At 44.9% G+C, this 15,986-nt stretch overlaps 1 protein-coding gene across 1 annotated transcript in view; it reads left to right on the forward strand.

Annotated features, from left to right (window-relative positions):
* Window positions 1-14,259: 14,259 nt before the first annotated feature.
* Window positions 14,260-15,986, forward strand: part of GFOD1 (Gfo/Idh/MocA-like oxidoreductase domain containing 1) — a 77,036-nt gene continuing 75,309 nt past the window's right edge. The window contains exon 1 of the mRNA XM_071736428.1: window positions 14,260-14,713. Coding sequence (XP_071592529.1) covers window positions 14,461-14,713 — 253 coding nt within the window. The 5' untranslated portion in view covers window positions 14,260-14,460. The remainder of the gene's footprint in view (window positions 14,714-15,986) is intronic.

Below are 15,986 nucleotides of genomic sequence, written 5' to 3' on the forward strand. Positions count from 1 at the left end.
GGATCTGATGGAGTGGGTCCAGAGGAGGGCTGTGAAAATGATCAGGGGGCTGGGGTTGTTCATCCTGGAGAAGAGAAGGCTCCCAGGAGACCTTATAGTGACCTTCCAGTACCTGAAGGGGCCTACAGGAAGGCTGGAGATGGATTATTTGCAAGGAACTGTAAGGCCAATGGTTTTAAATTGGAGAAGAGTAGATTTAGATTGGATGTTAGGAAGAAATTCTTTACCATGAGGGTACTGGAAAAATGGAACAGATTGCCCAGGATGGCTGTTGAGACCTCATCCCTGCAGATATTCAGTGTGAAGCTTGATGAGGCTCTGAGCAACCTATCTAGCTGAGGGTGTCCCTGCTTACTGCAGGGGGGGGTTGGACTGGATGACCTTTAAAGGTCTCTTCCAACCCAAATTATTCTGTGATTCCATGATAGTTACAAGCACAGAAGCTGGCAAGCTGGCAAGATCACAGTTTGCCATGCAAGCTGCAATTTGATTAATGTGGCAGCTGTTTGATGGGAAATTAGGAGAGTTTTGAGAGTCATGAAAGGAAATTAGGCCATCTTTAAAGCTCTTTAAAAACTCAATGCTACCCCTCCCCTGGAGGCTTATGAGCATGCAGGCAACTTCTGTATTTAATCAAGCAAGCAAACACAACACAGAAGCTAAAAATATTTCCCAGGTGCAGCAAGATGCAATCTTTATGCAATAAGAGACCAGAAATCTTTGTTTCTGGAAATCTTGACCTCAGCATCTTGGTTTGCATAGTCCAAATACTTCATTGTGTGTCTCTATCCAGTGTTGAGGTCTATGTCAGAAACATTCCACAGCATTAAGATCAGAGCACAATCTGACTGGCAGCTCTGAAAGTCTCCTTGACCTTCAAGGGATCTCTCAGTAGCTTGCACTGTCTGCCCAGAATGAATCCCAGTTGCCTCCAATGTGTCAGTAACCAATGTGTCTGAGCTATGTGGAAAAGAAGGTCCCATGGTATGAATTATCTATTTCCCTGGTGAAAACAGGGTGGTTCTAACAAACAGATTCCAAAAAAACCCAGAGAAACTTCTTTCCTGGGAATGATCAACATAAGCTGGAAGTGTGACAAATCTGATTCAGAAGGAGTAAACTTGGAGTCAGTCAGCAGTGCTGAGGATGCATTGGAAGTTTCTTGTTATTGAAAGTTTCACTGGGATTTTAATTCTTTAAAACTGTGCTTTTCTACCAGATATGGGAATGCAAAATTAAGGCAGGTGCAGTAACCATGGTCCAGGGGAGAGTTTTGGGGCTAGAACTCAGAAGATCTGGTTTCTGTTCTGGGATGTGCTGATTGTGACGTGGGAAAATAGTCTGTGCTAGATTTAGTAGAGTTTAATATTTTTGGCACTCACAAAATCCAGCTTTGTTCTTCTGTGCTCCCAACTTTTCTGTGCACTTAGCTTTCCAATGATTGAGTCCCCAGGGTAAAAACTTTTTAACTTCCAGTCTGAAAACTACCAACAGTCTATAAGATATCAGAAGGTGATCTGTGGAAGCATCACAATTTAAAAGCAAAATTACTTTGTGACCAATGACAGCATGAACAGACAGATTGGGAAAAATATAAGTATTGAACCTCTCTAATTGTAACTGACTGCAAAGCCACTGTGCTGACCACACAAAATAGCCTTTTGATTTGTTGCCCAACTTCCAGGATGGAAGTTGCTCTGTATTTGAGAAGCATCATTTTCAACATGCAGCTTTTTGTTGCTGTCCGTGCGGCCAAACACACACGGCTCTGATAAGGCTAAGCTGGATGTCTTGTGTTTAAATGGCACCATGGTGCTCAAACTGGTGCCTCCCAATCTGTTCTGCATCTGAAATCAAAGTTCATCTCACCTTTCCCCCAGCAAATGTGGAGGTGATCAGCATTTCTCCTCTTATGCACAAATTCTGCATAAGGCATTAGTTAAGGCATTAGTTCAAGTTGTAGAAGAATTAAATTCAAACTTCATCCCAATTGCCCTGAGGGAAAGGGAAAACTCCTCTCCCACCTTTTGGGAAGTTGTTCTTGCATTCAGTCTCCTGGCAGCCCTCAGCCTCTCTCTCCCAGTGGAGCCCTCCAGCCCCCTATGGACTATTTCCATTTTTCCTAAGCCAAGGATGAGCTTAAAGCTCACGAGAGAGGGCTCTTGTTTGTAAGGAGGAGGGGTGACCTGAAGTACAGTCCTTGTTCAAATTAACAGCTCAGTGGTTTAGTATTGTGTTTGCTAACAAAGTTTTAAAGAAAGGCAGAGCACAGAAATGGGTAGCCAAGGCAATAAGTAAACTCCTGGAACAAGTGCTTATTGAAGTGGTGAACAAGGCTTTTTCACTTGGATCCTTTATTGCAAGTGAGGAAAGTGTATTTCCTTTATTTCAGCTTATTAATTTTTTTAGTTTGGTCAGTGACTTGTTCATTGGAAATGAGAAATTAATTACAGGTTAGAAAAAATGGAAATTTCTTTTTCCTACCCACTAGCCTATGAATTAGGTGAGACAACATGGCTGACATCTACTTGTTCTAGTCTTCTTAAGTACTTGCTAACAGTTTATTTAATGAACTACACTATTCTTTGTTTAATAATGCAGTTAACTTTAAATACAAAATGTGTTTTGACACCTGCTTCTTCTTCATTCACATCCAAATTATTTAATGTGACTTTATTTAATAATGAAAATCACCGCTGCCTTTTTGTGTATGATTATATCCTAATTTTTATCCAAAGACAATTCAATAGAACTCCTAAGGAAAAAAAAAGTACTAATTACTTATGAAATACAGGAGCACCTGAGGGAACTGGAGTTGCTTTATCTGGAGGAAAGGAGTCTCAGGGGAGACCTTATCACTCTAAAACTATCTGAAAGGAGATTGTAGTGGATTGGGTGTTTTTCTCTTATCCCAAGTAACAAGCGATAGAACAAGAAGAAATGGTCTTAAGTTGTGCCAGGGAAAGTTTATGTTGGATATTAAGAAAAATTTATCCACAGAATGGGTTGTCAGGCACTGGAACAGGCTGTGCAGGGAAGTGGTGAGATTATAATCCCTGGAAATATTTAAAAGATGTGTAGCTGCAGTGTGTAGGGACGTGGTCTGGTGGTGGACTTGGCTGCACCCACTTAATGGTTGGACTTGGTGATCTTAACTGTCTCCTCCAATGAAAAAGATTATATGATTTTCTAGTATAATAAAGGGTAAACATTAAGTATTTGAATAAAAATATCAGTTGCTTAAGTATTTGAATATATACACATCACATGCTAAGTTAGGAAAACATGAAAGTATGAAATATAGCAAAGGGCTTCAGGTGCTATGGAAGAAATCTCAGTGGTTGCCGACTACTAGGAACCAATTGTTCTTTAGAAAAATCATTAAATAGAAATGCAAAACAGGAATAAAATCGGGAACCTTTATTCAAGGTCACTTGCTTTTTCCTTTAATGACAGCTAAGATAGATTGCTTAAATCCCACACATATGAATTGCTCCACCCAGATGATTTTTCACAATAAGAGGTTGCCAGTTTACATGCCTCTGTGGTCACAGAAGAGAGGAGGCAGGCATGCTGCTAACAATATCACTGCTGGCTGCTATTCTGGTTCATCTTCACTCACTCCCAGCCCTCCCTCACATAGGGCTTCCAGGAAATACATTTTTGCCTCATTCTCCTCCCTAGTGACTTTCTGAGGAGGGAGGCACTTTTCTGCCTGGCCTTTTTCCTCTCCAAACACCCATCTCTCTGCCCACCCACCTTCTCTGGGCCCATTTACGTTGCCCACAGATCTCTCAGGGTGGAGATGTGCCATCAGGTAGGTCTCACCAGAAATGCCCTAGATTTCAATGGAGCAGCAAGTGGCGAGCCGTGAGGTTTCTGGGACATGCAAGGAACCTGCTGCATCTGAAGGGAGAAAAGAAAGCTGGAGTCTGACATTCTGTGAACTCAGGAGATGAAAAGCTAAGCACCCTTGGTGTATCAGTTCAGCTCAGAGAAAAGATGCTATTTACTATGGTCTTTATTACTTGAGATTTGTCTGCTCCTTCCCTCTTTTCAGCATGATGCTCAGACTCACTCCTGTGTTACACATCCTGCCCATGTTTTGTAGTAGATCAACCCAGCCCAGATGCTGTGGTAACTCCTCTGGATGTCTTCAGGAGAGTTTCAAAATCCATCCCCACCACTCACTGCAATTGCATCGTCTTGCAGGAAGAGGACTTTAGGAAGGTATCGAGGTCCTGGAGCAGGTCCAAAGGAGGGCAACCGGGCTGGTGAAGGGACTCGAGCACAGATCCTATGAGGAGAGGCTGAGGGAGCTGGGGCTGTTCAGCCTGGAGAAGAGGAGGCTCAGGGGAGACCTCATCACTCTCTACAACTCCCTGAAAGGAGGGGGTAGCCAGGGGGGGGTTGGTCTCTTTTCCCAGGCAACCCTCAGCAAGACAAGAGGGCACGGTCTCAAGTTGTGCCAGGGGATGTTTAGGTTGGACATTAGAAAGAATTTCTTTTCTGAAAGGGTGATCAGACATTGGAATGGGCTGCCCAGGGAAGTGGTGGATTCTCCATCCCTGGAGATATTTGAAAAGAGACTGGATGTGGCACTCAGTGCCATGGGCTGGTAACTGCAGCAGTAGTGGATCAAGGGTTGGACTTGATGATCTCTGAGGTCCCTTCCAACCCAGCCAATTCTATGATTCTATGATTCTATGACTTGGGCTCTGTGGCAGCCCAGTCCTTCTGCCTGCTGTATGTGCAGGTTACCAAGGTACCTGATCCCAATTATTGCCTCTAAATTCTGAGACAGATTAGCATTGGGGGTTATTTGGGTTTTTTTTTGTTGTTGTTGTTTTGTTCCTTCAAAATAAATAAATCAAATACTACTGCCATGATCTGCTGCTCAGGGGATAAAAAGAAATAGGGGGTGACATTGGGGACTGCTAAAAATTGTTAGCTACCAGTTAGCTCTATTGTCAGTCTAGTGTGGGGGACCAGTTTAAGGCAGCTTTGTCTGCTTTGACTGAAAGGCAAAACTGAATGATAGTAGAGCCTTGTGATCATGCTTATTTGGAGAGTTTAGCACAGAGAAGAGGAGGATTTGCACCCACATGAGACTGCTTTTAATATTAGGCTTGGGGCATTTGCTGTAGGAAATTAGTTAATATTTCCCACTCCCTAATTGCCATGAAAATGAGTTACCATTTAATTCTGGGCTATTTTTTATGCCACATGAGTGACACAGTGATTCCTTGCTCCTGAGATAATAAAAAAATGCAAAGATGAAAACATCACATGAAAACAACACTCATATCACAGAGCTTCTCCTTCCCTTGACTGTCTGAAATGTACATTTTTTCAAGTATGAAATGAATGGAAGAAAAGGCAAGCACCTTTTCAGGATGTGCATCATTTCATGGCAAGTGCTTCATCCTTAATTTTGACTTCTCTTTCATCCTTGTCCAATCACTTTTACTACAATGAAAACTATTTCTCTGTGGAATCAAATCTGGTTAAGTCTAAAGTCTGAGGGTAAGCTCTCTAACCCTGGATTTGTAAAATGGTTTTCAAATGTGATTAAAGCCAGTCTAGCTTTTCATGGTAAATAATAAAAAATTATGTATCTGACAAAGATATTCAACTGAATGCTGCCAGTGATTGCATTGCTGTGTTCATGGCCCTCCTTTGTCTTATCTATTGTTAAAACAATAGGAGCACAGTCATAGAGTTTACAGTGTCCCACATATACTCTATGTGGGACACAGCCTGATGTGCATTGCGTTAAATTTGTGATTCTATAATGTCCTTAATAAAGCTGCCCTACTTTCTTTGTTTCTATGTTTTCCTAATATTAGAAGTGCTGAGTGCTATAGCATAGCCTGATTAATATTAAAAAAAATATTCCTCTATTACTAAGCAATCCTCAGTCTCCCACTTTCTGTCATTTGTCCTACATTGAAAGACAATGTGTCCTTAAACACTGTGAAGGCATGTATGCAGCTGGAACACACCATCCTGTGCATTATAGGTGAGATGTGTAGCAACTGCAGCTCCCTGCTGCAGCTCTCACTCTGATGAGAAATCACAAAGTCCTTTCATGAAGGCTCATTTAACAAAGAACAGTTGCTGCACCAGTTCCTAAAAGTACCCATGTTAGTCCTAATCATTAATGCCTGAAGCCTGATGATGATAATATAGTTATCTGAGCTGTTTGACTACTTTTGAAGAAACATTCTCCTCTTACATAAAGTCCCTTTGAAAAAGTATATTTTCATTTCAAAGGATTAAGCCTTGCTTAAATATTAACAGGTATTTCTGGTGTGGAAAGTATCTGTTTATCTTAAGCTGGGAGTCAGTCTCTAGATGTTATGATTTCAAAGAATGTCGCAGAAATGTAGCCTCATGAACACCAGTGACCAGCTGCCTGTCTTGGCATGCAGATTTTGTGACAACGAGTTGCTCTCTCCTGTTTATTTCACCAGTGATGATTTCACCACCTGATGGATACCAGGAATTGTTGACTTTTACTCTGTTCCTTCGGGTACACCAGGGGAGGACGTGTTCTGACTGTTGGCACACAGAGGGCAAGGCAGAAAGAGGAAGGGGAAGCAATTAAGCCTCATTTCCAGAAGGAAGTCTTCAGCTTTGAAAAAGCCAAGAAATACCTTTGGCTCTTAGGAGAGAGAGAATTAAAAAACCATATGATTGTTTCTTTGTTATAAGGAAACCAGTGTTGCAAGCTTCACAATGTTAATAGCATGTTCTTTCTCTGTGTTGATGGGTACATGAGGGATGTCAGGGATGGACTGGCTTCCCTGCTTCCTTCCTGTGGATGACAGTCCTCAGCTTCTTCTCTGTGGACAACATACAGGTTCAGTACTCACCTGGATTGAAGAAAGAACTTTCAGAAAGAACAAAAAGTAATGGGTTTACTATTGTAGATAGAGGAGAATATGCAAACAGCCAGTAGTCTAGAAACTGGAGTGGACTAAATTTACCCTTTGTGAAATTAAAGAACACATGGTTGACTATTTTTAATTTACTGAATCAAGGTCACATTGCAGGTAATACAGGCCAGGCTTCAACACCTTCACATCAATATGCTTGGCAAATCTAAAGCATGAGATTTAACAGTGTTACATTCTCAAAGAACATTATTTTAAGGGAGCAATAGCTGTGCAGAGGCACATTGATATCTGAAAGAGAACTGCACTAACCCTGTCTGTGTACTGGCATAGACTTAGCTAATGGTTTTTTCTCTTTGCTTTTTTGTTTTCTTCTTTTATTTATCAATGTATCAAAAAGGAAGGTGTGTTGACTTGCATTTCGTTTATTTGTTCAGATGAAAAACAATCACAGTACCAATCCAGACCTTTAAATGCATATGCCATAAATTAAAAACTGAAGTGGAAGCAAATGAAGAAGGTTCCCTATCTAGGATCATAGGATCACACTTGAGGCTGGCAGGGACCTCTGCAGGCAATGCAGTAAATACCTCTGCCTCAGTACCTTTCCCTCCAGTAGCCTAACAGGAAATAGTCAGGTGGCATTTCAGTGTGTCCATAAAGCTAACAAATCCGGTTTTGGACAGATCATATGAAAAGTATTGGGCTCTTTACTGAGTATCATAACAAAAATTATGTGTAAAGATCTGCTATGGGCCACAAGTCTGCATTAGATCAGAGCATTCTCCAGAATCTGGGTTCGCCTGTTCCCAGGAAACAGATTTTGTTGGGATTCAGAATCTTCTTAGCACACACAAGACGTGGGCTTGTTTCAACAGGTAGAGAGGAATTATTGTCTGCCCTGCCTGAATCACTGAGCCTTTGTCAAACAGCAGCAGGTTTTCCATTGTGAAATGTAGCTGATTTGCAGTACCCTGGAAGGCTGTTTAAAAATTATTTATGCAATAAATATTTTCCTTTAAATAAGTATTTTCCTTTAAATCCTATTCCATAACTGTCTCCATTAAGGTTTCTTGCAAGTCTCAGCTACTTTCAGAGAGAGGACCCTTGAGAAGGAAGGCAATTGACTCCACCACAGAGAAATACTGTGCTGTATTCCCACATTACAGAGGGGTTCCTACCAAACTGAACCCTTTGAAAAACCCATGCTGCACAAGTAGGCTTAGAAGTCTGGAAATCACCAAGTGCTCACTTTTATGCACTCCTGCATAACTAATAAAGTAATGATTTTCTGTTGTTTTCATCATAAAGCAACTTCTCAGCTGCCCTGCAAGCAATGTGTAATATGCAAGCAATAGCAAGTCTATTGCTAAAATAATAACCACTTTGGCAGTGTATTACAGCTATTTGCACAGCACTTAACAAGTGTGACATGACACAAACTACTGCTTCAGCTCAAAACCATTTTTTAGAATTAAGAATAAGAATGACTTATTCATACTATAACTTTTTTTTCCTCAGCAAAGTATCAATATGAGAATCCTCTTCTCCACGGATCTATTTACATATCTCAGCAACAATAGATTTGCTAAGGTGACTTATAAAGCTTTGGTTACTTCTGCCCACTCCATTGCACATGTCCAGGGTCTCTGGATGCTTGGCAAGAGCCCAGGCAGAGCAGCAAATATAAAAGGTACAGGTGTAGAAAGCTAAATTTACTGTGGGCCAGAATCCTGCCTCCTGTGCAGATCCAATACCTGGTGTTATACTCTGGGTATGTCTCAGGTAAGTCTGATTTGCTGAAGGCATGTCAGGGGTTTCATCAGCAGGTGTGTATGTAGCATGCAGCACATCTCAGGATTCAGTGCCTGTCTTGTATGCTGTCTGGTGCATATTCCCATGTTTCTGTTGGGAGGGAATTACTAATGTCAAATTTAAGGATGTATTACACCTTCCCAGGGCATGGTTATACCCATGCAGCTATGCACCCATTCCTTCCTTTCACTAAGGGATCCCATGTCCATCTTTGCTAAAAGATTCTCTACCTGCTTTCTCACCTAATGGAATTGCAACTCATAGGAGCTAAGGAAAGCCAGCTAGCCCCAAAATGTGTCTACCAGCTGACATTTCAGGTGTCCAGGTGCTCTCAAGCACCCCCAAAATGCAGACCTCAGAGAGCATTGCACTTGTTTTCTCTGAGCCTTGTTTCTCCACTTACGGTGTGGGAATACATACACTTGTCTTCCTTCTTTGGATGTCCATATTATTCAACAGTGGAAATTGTACCTAGTTAGGTCCTTCTGCATGCCTTAGTGAACAGAGGACCAGCAATGCCTTCAGAAGGGTCTTGTTAGTGATGCAGTTTGTTGAAGCCTCATTCGTTTCCTTACAGCCCATCCACACTTGGCATACATACCTTCTAAAGAAAGGCTCTGGAAACTGGGAAAGAATTACTCAGAAAATGTACTGAACTGACTTGGAGAGCCCAGGTATGGGCACAATTCCCATTGACCAGAATGAAGAACATCTAAATATATTATGAAACCTTTGCTAGTGCATGTGGTTTCTTATTCTCCAGTTCTCTGTGTTGCACTTTGGACCATTTACTACTACAAATGTTAAAGCAGTTTCTGCCTTTAGATCCCAGAGCAAGAACTTCTGTGGGTTGTCTCAGTGGAAATGCATTCATTAAAATGACACTAAAATGAAGCGTGTGGCTTCTCACAAGAACAAATTCCTGTCAGCCTGAGAAACTGCCAATTGTATGGCATTAGATGTGAAAAAGGACTTGAGCAACTCGGCTCATACCTCCTTTCTTGTGCTGCAAGCTGAAGCTGTGGATGAGTCAGTAGAGCTGAGTGGGAGTACCAGACAGGCCTGAATCACCACTTTTTCCTTGTCTCTGCGTTATTTCCACGCAAATAATTTCACGTCTCAAAGCCACAGAAGAAGCTGCAAAGTGGTGACTGCAAACCTCATACTTCAGAGGAAGACAACTTACTAAATGAAATTCACATCTGCTTCATGTTTGGAGACACTTATTTATGTAAAAGGAAATGAGCTAATTAATCTTAAAATGCTGGAACTTGAGAAATATTTTGAGGGATAGTAAGCTCCATTTCAAGGTTTCACTGAAGCTACGTATTATTCCATTGTTGTTCAGACTGTATGAGAGATGTGAGAAATGCAGCTGTGGAGTCTGACAGAAAAAATGTTTAAAAATCAAGAAAACACCATATTTGCTTTTAAGTAGAGAGAAGCAAGAAAGAAAGTGTGGGATCCTGGTAATCTATCAGATGGATCTTCATCTTTCTGTTGAGTTCAGCAGGCTTTATATAGAAACCTCTGCAATATGTGGGAAGACACCTTCACACATTTGGAGAGTAAATTGAGGACTTCTATCTGCTAAGTGTTATCTGTATCTGGAAGACCACCAACTTTCTTTGTTTTACTTGCCAACAGATAAGTATATGAATGTCATGTATTCTTTATTTATCCTTTTATACCTGTTATATATCCTTTCATATGTACTACTTTCAACTAAATAGCTACTTTAAAACTAAATACAAAGCTAAGTCAAATGACTAAATAAAAAGTACAAAAATAAAAGATTTCTGACTTTTATAGCCTCAACATTTATTTAAGACGAAACCAATACAGTTCTACAGAAAGAACTTCATACAATATATGGAATCCAACTGAGAAGACAGTTTCAAAGCTCTGAAAACAATTCTTATCAGCATTCTGTAGAAGAGCTTTTCTCACATGAAATTGGGATGTACCTATATGTACTTTGTACAGTATGGTGACATGGAGCTGCAAAATTAAACTGAAATATGTTGAAAGGACAAAATTTTGACTCCAACACTTCTATTAGTTTCCTGCTGGTTGCTTTCATTTATAGAATGTAGAAACAGAGAAAAGGACATGGGAGACATTTATGGTTTTTTTCCACATCCAGCTTTGCACTAACAACTTATTTCAAGCTAAGGAAAACCTCAAGAAGGAACAAAATTATTGCTTTTGTGAGAGAAATATTTGTGTGTGTATTTTTCTTGAATGAAGCTTTGGCAACATTAGGAACAAAATGCCAGCTCTCTTCACAAGTCAAGTAGGCTTAGAAGTGGAAAAATCCAAAAAAGAGAACACTGGAAGCTTCGTAGTTCAGTGCACACAGCCCAGGGAACCTTGGTCTTGGTTAGACATATCTTCAAAGTGAAGCACTTCACTGCTGCCTTAACCTTTTTTTTTGCTTTGCACAAAAAGCCTTGCCCAGACTTGATAGTGCTTCAAGTCAGGAGTAACCAGCAGCAGTAATGATGTGGATTTTAGCACAGATTCCACTTGTGCTCATATTTGCAGTCACCTACCATGAGGACACGGTCTGCATTACAGAAAGGTTGGTTGTCTTTCACTGGCTTCCTCCAGCCCTTTCCTGGCTGCTCACAAGGACAGGAGAGAGTAGCACGGGGGCTGTTAGCTGAGAGAGAGTCACACCTTACTCCAGTATGAACCATTATGGGGCACATCCCCTAAAGTCCATGCAACCAATGGGGGGGAATGCAACAGTACTGCAGATGCAACAATTCACATTTGGGGTTTCAGCATGTTCAAAGATTGACTTGGCTAAATGGAGAGCTCAGAGCCAGGTGCCATTTGCTCAACTTAACTCTTCAAAGCTATGTTAACCTAACTGGAGAAAAAATTACATTTTAAAAAGTAAAACAAGGAAAACTTGCTCTAGGAAAACAAAGGACATAGCAGAATCTAATAATTTCATTCCCTACCCTCCAACTCCCATTTTCTGTGCTTTATGGTAAAATTCTCAAAACAATGACCTTACATAGATCTTCCTAAAGTGGCTTGTGCTTACTAAAATAGAAAAAGCTAGATAGTGATTAAATAGGCACACAGCATCTATTTATCTTCTACCTTCACATATTTACCCTGTTCCTGTAACCTGGCTTCTTTCTCAATGTTTATTATTATGCACAGACAAGAAATAAGAAAGATGTCACAAAATGCTCATTCTCAAAATACCCTGTATAAGCAGGTTTGAATGTCTGAGGGAGAGTCCCAGTACAATCTTTGTATTTTAAAGGAAGGCAATACTGTTGTGGTTTTTTGTCAAATGGATCTGTTTCATGTTTCACTTGTCAGAAGCCAAAGAGTATCTATCTCCTACGTTTCAGCATTAATAGTGCATAGAAAGCAAAACATGTTTAACTTGTGGCGATCCTTCCAGAGTCTGTGCTTTTTGTAATACAGAAGTGTTTTCTGTGAGGTGGTGGCAGGAAAAAATAACCCACCTCTTTACAGAGCATGGGAAAGGAGTACAGGCTGATTTCAGTCCTTAAGCTGATTTTCTGAGCACGGGTGGACGTTTGCAACATTGTCCTTGGCACATTTCCAGGAGTTTAATATAGGAAAGGTTTCTAATTTCTTTTGTCTTTTCTTTCCTTTTCCTGTTCCCTTTCCTCTCTTCTCATTCCTTCCTCACATACCTTCCTTACCCTTCTCTTCCTTTCTCCCCGGTACTGGTGAAAAAGACAATACATGGAAAAACAGCATCTTTATTCTTATCCATATATTGGGATTGAGAAGTTTCGCAATTTTTTTTATATGAACGAGGTGGACAGCACTGTAACTGTTTTGCACTCACTGGAGCTCCCTGCATTCAGATCTGCTGATCTGTGCACAGAGTCAGGGCAGAGGTTCACTTCTGTTAGAATGTGCTCTTGCACGGACCCATATGAAACCAAAGTGTGCCCAGGTAGCCAAGAAGGCCAATGGCATCCTGGCCTGTATCAGGAACAGCGTGGCCAGCAGGTCCAAGGAAGTGATTCTGCCTCTGTACTCAGCGCTGGTGAGGCCACACCTCGAGTCCTGTGTCCAGTTCTGGGCCCCTCAGTTTAGGAAGGAGATTGAGGTGCTGGAGGGTGTAGCCAGGGGGGGGTTGGTCTCTTTTCCCAGGCAACTCTCAGCAAGACAAGAGGGCACGGTCTCAAGTTGTGCCAGGGGAGGTTTAGGTTGGACATTAGAAAGAATTTCTTTACCGAGAGGATGATCAAGCATTGGAATGGGCTGCCCAGGGAAGTGGTGGATTCTCCGTCCCTGGAGATATTTAAAAAGAGACTGGATGTGGCACTCAGTGCCATGGTCTGGTAACTGCAGCAGTAGTGGATCAAGGGTTGGACTTGATGATCTCTGAGGTCCCTTCCAACCCAGCCAATTCTATGATTCTATGATTCTATGAAAGGGTGATGTGTCCTTGGCTGCTCCTGGGCCCATCTGGCAGCCCCTGGGTGTGTAGAGCACTGCTCTGGAGGCCCATGGCTCAGCCTGAACAAGGAAAAAGGTGGGAAAAGCAGAAGCACTGCAGTGGAGCTGGGGTGTTAGCTCTTCCACAGGGCCATGTTTCACTGATCCAAGGTCCCAGTAAAGCTGGAGAGAGCTGGTGTTTGTTAGGGGTGCAAACAAGCGACTCCCCAGAACGGGATGGCTGGTAGGGCCTTGGCTGGGCGTTCAGGCTGGGTGGTGTGGTGGGAGGCAGAGCTTGGGGTGCCAGTGTCAGACGCTGTGCATGGCAGGTGCCAGGGTTTCGAGCAGCTCCCTTCGTGCTTTAGAAAATCAAATTTCCAGCAAAATGTCCCAGGAGCAGACAGGCTGGAGGCCAATGGACACAACCAGCTCAGTTGATTTTGGGGATCTCCTGTGCGTGTCCCTCATGGCACCACGGTCCCATTTCGGCCCTCCTGCGGGAGATGAGGTGCAAGGTCTCCCGAGCCAGCCGATACCTCGAAACCGAACCGTCAGGCAACGGGTACACCCCGGACCCTCGGACAACACCTGCGGTGCGGCTGGGGGTATCCCCAGGGCTGCTGGGGATACGATTCGCCCTCCTCAGGGCTCACCGGGCGGACTCCCTGCGACTCCCAGGGGGCGCCCCGCCGCCCCGCCCGCCGGTGCCGGTAACGGGGCGGTGCCGGGGCGGACCCTTAGCGGTTGGCGGCCAATGGTGCGGCGGGGGCAGTGCTGCCCGTTCAGGAACACCCGGGAGGTGACAGCGAGACCCCGCCTTCCCCACGGCGAGCGGGCGCCGGCGGCGAATATGGCAGAGGAGCGGAGCTGATCTGATCTGAGCCGCTGTGCTGCTGCTGCCGCCGCCCCCCGCACTTGTTGGCCGCCTCTGCCGGGGGAGGGCGGTTAATCCCTGCCCGCCCTGTGGCCGTTAAGGGAGGGCGGTTAATCCCTGCCCGCCCTGTGGCCGCTAAGGGAGGGCAGCGCCGGCGTCTCCGCGGAGGAGTGTGTGATGGTGCGGGCATGGCAGGGCAGCCAGCGGCCGCGGCGCTGCTGAGGCAAGGGGCGGCTGGTCCCGGCCCCGGCGGCGGCAGCAGCAGCAGCAGCAGTCGGCGGGAGCTGCCTCCCTCTCCCTGCCGCCCGGCGGCCGCCTCCCCCCGCCCCGGCCGGCGCTGAGGGAAGTAGGGAGCCGCCTCGGCGTGCCGTGCCGTACCGTGCCGCCCGCCCGCCTCGCCTCGCCCCCCGCCGCCTTGCCGCCGCCATGCTGCCCGGGGTGGGGGTGTTCGGCACCGGCCTGACGGCGCGGGTGATCGTGCCGCTGCTGAAGGCGGAGGGCTTCGCCGTGAAAGCGCTGTGGGGCCGCACGCCCGAGGAGGCGGAGGAGCTGGCCAAGGAGATGAGCGTCCCTTTCTACACCAGCCGCATCGACGAGGTGCTGCTGCACCAGGACGTCGACCTGGTCTGCGTCAACTTGCCGCCGCCTCTCACCCGGCAGGTCGCCGTCAAGACCCTGGGTGAGTGGAGGTGACCGGGGGAGGTAGGGGACGGCCCCGCTGCGGGGTCGGGCTTGCTTGGGTTTGGGTCTCGCCTGGGGCTGAATGAGAGGAACCCCCACCTTAGCGCGGAGTTTTACCCTTCATTTGCTTTTTTCCCCACCCCTTTCATTTGGAGAGGAACTCGCCAAGCCGCGGGTGCCCCGGAGCTCCCCGTGGTAGCAGGCCGAGGAACGGCGGGGGGATGGCGATGCGGCAGCCCGGTGTGACATCCCGCATCCCCGGTCCCCGCCGGTGCGTTCGCTGGCAGGAGGCATCCGCCCCTCCGGGATGCACGGACAAGCCTGGGCAGTGCCGTGCCGGGCCTGACACCCAGCCGAGGGGAGTGGGCAGGTGTCATCGGTGTCGCGGTAAAAAGGAAGAAGTCAGGGTAAAAAAAGAAGAAAATAATAACTCTGCCTGCATTTCTCTGGTGGTTTCCATACACGCCCGCAAGGGCAGTGGGGAGCCAAGCATCGCTCCCCCTTTGCGGACACCCCAGCTGCTCGAGGGGTTCGGGGTGCCGGCTCTGCCTCCGGCTCCGGGTCCCCAGCTGCAGACCAGAGAGGGCGGCAGGAAGCGGTGACAGGAGGGGAAACGTTTTTACACCCGAGGCTTAATGAAGATCACGTACAAAGGGAAGGAGGGACTGAGAAAGTAGGCATGCACTGTTGTAAGCTTCTCTGGTTTCAAGAGTGCAGAAATGGGCCGCATCTTGCTTTCTCTTAAGTGACGGTAAAGTCTGGGCTCTGTGCTTGCACCTCTGTGCTCTCCCATCTGTAACTCTGATGGATTTTAGTGGGAGTACCCTCAGAAGTAAGGAAGTCTTAATTTTTTTTTTCTCCCTCCAAGTGTAGATGGGAAAAGGTAAACGTGAAGGGGAAGTGCTCTGTGTCATCTTTGTTGGAGGGTGCGCTGAGGTTATCAAGTCCGGGTGTCAGGTTTGGCTCTGGGGCTGCAGCTATGTAGGCTGATTGCTATCGCTTTCAGCCTCGTAAATGTGTGTGGCATGTGTCTGGCATGTCGTAGCGTTACATTGCTACTGGCATACTCATTAGTTACCTTTGCAATGCTGCTAATACCGGTTGGTGTGTTCAACCTATGAAATTAAGCAATTAAGGTTAATTATGGCAGTATCTAAGAAAACGTTGAGTATAGTTTTAGCGTTTTTCTGAAAATAATGCTCACTGTTCCTTTCTGTACTTGGAAATGCTTGCCTTTCATAATACGCTTTTGACTTTTTCTGTAACGTACA

Source organism: Heliangelus exortis, chromosome 2 (genome assembly GCF_036169615.1).
Source record: "Heliangelus exortis chromosome 2, bHelExo1.hap1, whole genome shotgun sequence".
Taxonomy (NCBI): domain Eukaryota; kingdom Metazoa; phylum Chordata; class Aves; order Apodiformes; family Trochilidae; genus Heliangelus; species Heliangelus exortis.